This window comes from Vicia villosa, linkage group LG1, assembly GCF_029867415.1.
Source record: "Vicia villosa cultivar HV-30 ecotype Madison, WI linkage group LG1, Vvil1.0, whole genome shotgun sequence".
Classification (NCBI taxonomy): Eukaryota; Viridiplantae; Streptophyta; class Magnoliopsida; order Fabales; family Fabaceae; genus Vicia; species Vicia villosa.
Window position 1 is genome coordinate 61,669,231 of NC_081180.1, and position 5,069 is coordinate 61,674,299.

Sequence of the window (5,069 nt, forward strand, 5' to 3'; positions counted from 1 at the left end):
GTATAAGATATTCTCTGACAACTGCTAGCGGCATCCTTACCTCATTAACATCACTCACTAGGATCTGATCATCACATAGCTCAATAGCATGGGTCGCACCGGCATGAGGAGGCATGGGATTATTCTGCACATTAGGACCAGTAGGAGTGAACGAGATGAGCTTGTCATCGAGAAGATCCTGGACTTTCCACTTGAATGCCCTGCATTTCTCAATTGTGTGGCCGGGAGCCCCAGAATGAAATTCACAACGAGCATTCGCATCATACCCAGGAGGAAGGGGGTCAGGTGGAGGACCCATCTCGCGGAGTTGCACTAATTGACCAGCAAGTAATTGGGGAAGAAGCTGAGCATACGGCATTGGAACCGGATCTATACGCCTGTCAGGGTATCTTTGCCTCTGTGGACCTCTTTGACCTTGAGGCCTAGGATTCTGTTGGCGATTCTGAGAAACAGCAGCTTGTTGTTGTGGTACGAAAGGCCGTTGGGGTGCCATCCATGGTTGTGGAAGAGCAGCAGCATATGCTTGAGGGACATACGGACCTGGAACAGCATAAGGCATCGGATAATAAGGAGGTGGAACAGCAGAATATGCAGGAGCTCGACCTTGGTCAACAGAGGCAGTGCTAGTCTCACCTTCCTTCTTCTTCACGAACCCAGAATACGGCTTCTTACCATTACCACTTGAGTTGCTAGGATTAGTAACACCTTGAATGGTACCAGCTTTGACACAGTTCTCAACCCTCTCACCAATGATGACCACATCCGAAAAGGAAGGAGAAGTATTACTAACCATGTGCTGAAGATACGGCCCTTTTAGAGTCCCCATAAACAGATCAATCAACTCGCGGTCCAAAAGAGGAGGTTGGACACGGGACGCAAGTTCACGCCACCTCTGGGCGTATTCTTTAAAAGACTCTTCAGATTTCTGTGACATATTTTGTAGCTGGGCACGGCTGGGAGCCATAGCAGTATTGTAGTGGTATTGTTTCAAGAAGGCGTCGACAAGTTGTCCCCAAGTACTGACATTAGACCTCTCAAGTTTCATGTACCATTCCAACGGGGCTCCAGTGAGACTATCCTGAAAGAAATGCATCAGCAGAGGCTCGTTCTCAGCATGAGCGGCCATCTTACGGCAGTAGGAACGAATGTGAGTCTCTGGACAGGTGACTCCCTTGTATTTATCAAAATCTGGCACTTTGAACTTCGGGGGAATAACAATCCCAGGTACCAAGCACATAGCAGCAGTGTCGAAACTCGAAGTTTTAGCAACCTCAACAGCCTTAAGACGTTCTTCAAGAGCTTGGTACATCTTAGCAGTCTCGGTCAACTCAGCAGTAAGATCATGTTCAAGATCAATAACCTCATGGTGGTCGTCCACTACTTTCAGTGTCTCATTAATAGGAGTCTCTTTAGTTTTCACCCCTCCGTCAGCAGAATTGGTAGGAGTATCTTTGACCAAACTAGCGACACTCTTTCTGAGTTCATCCTGTCCTTGAACAACGGCATGGAGAGTCTCCATAAGTTGGGCCATTCTTTCTCCCATAACATCCATATCCCTACGGAGGGCAGCTTGATTCTGTTCAAATTGTTCCATGATTCTCTCGTTGCTCCGGGTACGGTAAGGATGTAAGAAAGTCAGCTTCGTCGTCGGGAAAGAAATCTGTTGCTTCAAAGGACCCCAATTAGTTTCTTGTACAATAACCTGAAAAATGCAATGTGATAATGTGAATGTATGAGTGCATGTGTGCATATGACGTGATGTGCCATTTTCAGAGTATCCAAGATTTAATATTGATCCAAAATAGCTAACAACGTGACAAAAGGTAAGTATCAAGAGAAACCAGTTCTTTTTTATTCATAACAGGAATTTAAACTTGGGCAAGCCATACATTGACAAGATAGTTCAGCAAGGGAAATAAAAGACCCCATCCAACAAGTCTGGTGGTGGTCGAAACATACAGACTCAAACATCAATCCATCTGAATATAAAACAGAGGTCCTCCTTGTCTGAAGTGCTCGTCGCTCCACTTCTTAGTTTCATCAAACAGTTTCTTGGTTGCTTCTCGATCTCTTCCTTTAAGAAGGCTTTGAATCACCTCATCTTTGCGAAACAAATGCCCATCTAGCTTCTTGCAACACTCCCTAAGTTCGTCACATCCTTTGCATTCTGGGAGATAATCTTTCTCAGATATGTCCTCCATCATTCGATCTCTGAGCTTGGCATTTTCTTCTGTTAGTCGAGTATTACGGAGGTGACTTCCTTTCAATTGAGTCTCAATTGCCATTCTTTTAGTGGTCTCTTCTTCCAGTTTCTTTTTCAGATTCTTCACTTCAACTCTAGCATCCCTTTCTATCTTGAGCTTATAAGCTTTCAAGTCTTCTCGGTACTCTCGCTTGAGTTTCTCTTCTGCCTCTTTCATGGCCCTTTTTAGGATTTTCTGGTGATCCTCGACAATAACAGTAGTATCTCTTTCACCTTTTTCCGTTCTAGCCCTCTTTTGAACTCTCAAAGATCCTTCTTTCAGCACCTTGGCCTCATGTGTCAACTCAACCCTTTTCTGGTCCATAAGACAATGTTTTGGTCGTACATCCGATCTCCTTTCGTGCAATTGGGTGTTTTCCACATCTACCTGGGTACATTTCTCAGCAGGCACAGTGGCAATTGGAATCTTAGGTGGCTGCTCGTACAATGGGTTAACCTTCGGGAAAGGCAACAAGCGATCTTTAACTCTATTTTCAACCCAATCCGTGTAGGCTTGTTTGGCAACGGCGTTCTTTTCACCCAGAGAAATCTGATTACTTGTATGGATGTCATTCCAGGCACTCGCCACTTTTTCTAAACCTTTTAGGTCGGTTCCCTTCTCAAAGCAAACGGATTCAAATATCTCTTTGTCCAAAGGCTTGTTTTCAAGTGCAAAACCCAATTGACGCAGCGCTAACTTAGGATTATAATTGATAATACCTTTTGTTCCTATGAGGGGAACATTGTCAAAAGCACCACAACTAGTTATAACCTTCTCTACGTCCATCCCAGTAGGACACCAGACAATGTCATCTCCAGTAAGCCCCATGATCCTTTGATGCCATTTCTGAGTAGAAGTAACGAAAGGACCACTTGTAGGTAGGTGGGACTTAAACCAGGTGTATAACAACGGCAAACAATTTCTTATGGCTCCTCCTTTCCCATATCGAGAATGAATAGAATAGTACGTATCGGCTAGCAAAGTAGGGACCGGATTCTTCTCCGCAAAAAGACATATAGCAGCCAGATCAACGAACTTGTGAATGTTAGGGAACATCACGATCCCATAAATCAAAACGGCCAGAAGGGCGTTGAAGGCCTCCCACATCTTTTTGTTAGCCAATTCTTGGGCCTTCCCAACCAAGAAACTCATATAGAAACCATGAGTGTTACCATTCTTCTTCCAATTCCCAAGAACGTCTTCTATGCTCAAATAAAGAGCGTGGGCAATGTTGTTCAAATCAGGTTTCTCTGGGACACACACGAAAGGAACCTTGTGTTGAATCTTTATATTGAGAAAGTGAGAATACTCCTCGAGAGTGGGAGCCAACTGATAGCCTGAGAAGGTGAAACAACGCAAATCAGGATCATAGAACTGGAGAAGAGTAGATAAACCCCATTCGTCAACGTGTGAGTCCAAAAGAGTCAAGATGTTTCCATAATTCTTAGTGAACACAGTTTTATTATGACCAGTGATCAATCCACCCAATTGCCCCAACTGAACCAAACCTTCGCGATGGAAACTGTAAGTGTGAGTACGCCTTGTAGCTTCTCTGGTAGCGGTCACGTTGTTAGCCATCCTGGATGAAAAGTAATAACCTCGGATACCCTGAAAAATGGCATGCATATGAGAAATAATACTATTTTTCTTCTTTTTTTCTTTTTTTCTTTTCTTTCTTTTTTTTTTTTTTTACTACATCTTTTCTTTCTTTTCTTTTCTCTTCTTTTTTTTTTTTTGGAAGGTAAATATGCCATGATGTAAATGATGCCATGGAGGTTTCCCCACATAGGAGAAGTGTATGTTGCCTCTGGGTAAGATCGGACGTTGCAGGATCAAAGGTCCGGCATAGGCACAATGAAACCATGAGAACACAAGTCATCAGCAGAACAGAACAGTCACCAACGGTACCTGTCATGTATATCCCTCCCCACTCACGGGTGTAGTCTAGGTCAAGGTAGGTCAAAAAAGCCAACAGAGGATTGAAAGTAGGCGTAATCATACGATATTGCCTCTTTCAACCAAGCTCTGCCCGTGGATACATGATCGGATCAATCAGACATACGTCTTCTGTCCGTCATGGCCACTCTATTCCTAGTTCCTAAGGTATCACTCATGGCCTGGGTATTGGGCCTTTTACCTCATAGAACAATCCCACCCAACCTGCAAAACAGAACAGAAGACCCCAAGGAACACAGAATATAATCCATATGCATGATGTGCGAACAGAAATAAACATGATATGCAAGCAGAAAAATAAACATGCAAGCATATATACAAGGTATAGACATAAAAGCAGATAAACACCCAGTAAATAAACAAACAAACGCAGGCTAGGATCGACTCACTAAGGATGGACCAGCAACAGGTCTAGCAACATCCCCAGCAGAGTCGCCAGCTGTCGCACGCTCGCGAAAAATGAACAGAGTCGCCACCAATATATTTATCCCATAAGGGAAAGGAATATCAGAAAACCTAACAAAGTAAGGAACAGGGTCTTGCGACCAGAGAATCAAGGTACGGGAGTCGGTTACGCAAGGGGAAGGTGCTAGCACCCCTCACGCCCATCGTACTCGATGGTATCCACCTATGTTTGTTTCTATCTAAAGGGTGTGTACTATGTCTATGTCTATATGCGAATGAATGCAAAATGTAGGGAAAAGAAAGAATTGTACTCGCACGGGCCCTACCCCGCTGCCTACGTATCCTTTTCAGGAATCAGAGTTACCGTAGCTCGGCTAAAGATTTTCTGTTTGTTTTTGTGTTTTTTAGTTGGGCGGCGTTAACGCTCACGCTCTGGCACAAGGGGACAGCCTAGGATGCAATGGA

At 44.1% G+C, this 5,069-nt stretch overlaps 1 protein-coding gene across 1 annotated transcript; it reads right to left on the reverse strand.

The window, feature by feature from the left end:
* Positions 1–1,073: 1,073 nt before the first annotated feature.
* On the reverse strand, positions 1,074–3,821 carry LOC131643944 (uncharacterized). The gene is made up of 2 exons (XM_058914320.1): positions 2,477–3,821; positions 1,074–1,078 (listed from the first exon to the last, which is right to left on the reverse strand). Exons 1-2 carry the CDS (start codon positions 3,819–3,821, stop codon positions 1,074–1,076), a joined length of 1,350 nt encoding a protein of 449 aa, XP_058770303.1.
* Between the last annotated feature and the right edge of the window lie 1,248 nt (positions 3,822–5,069).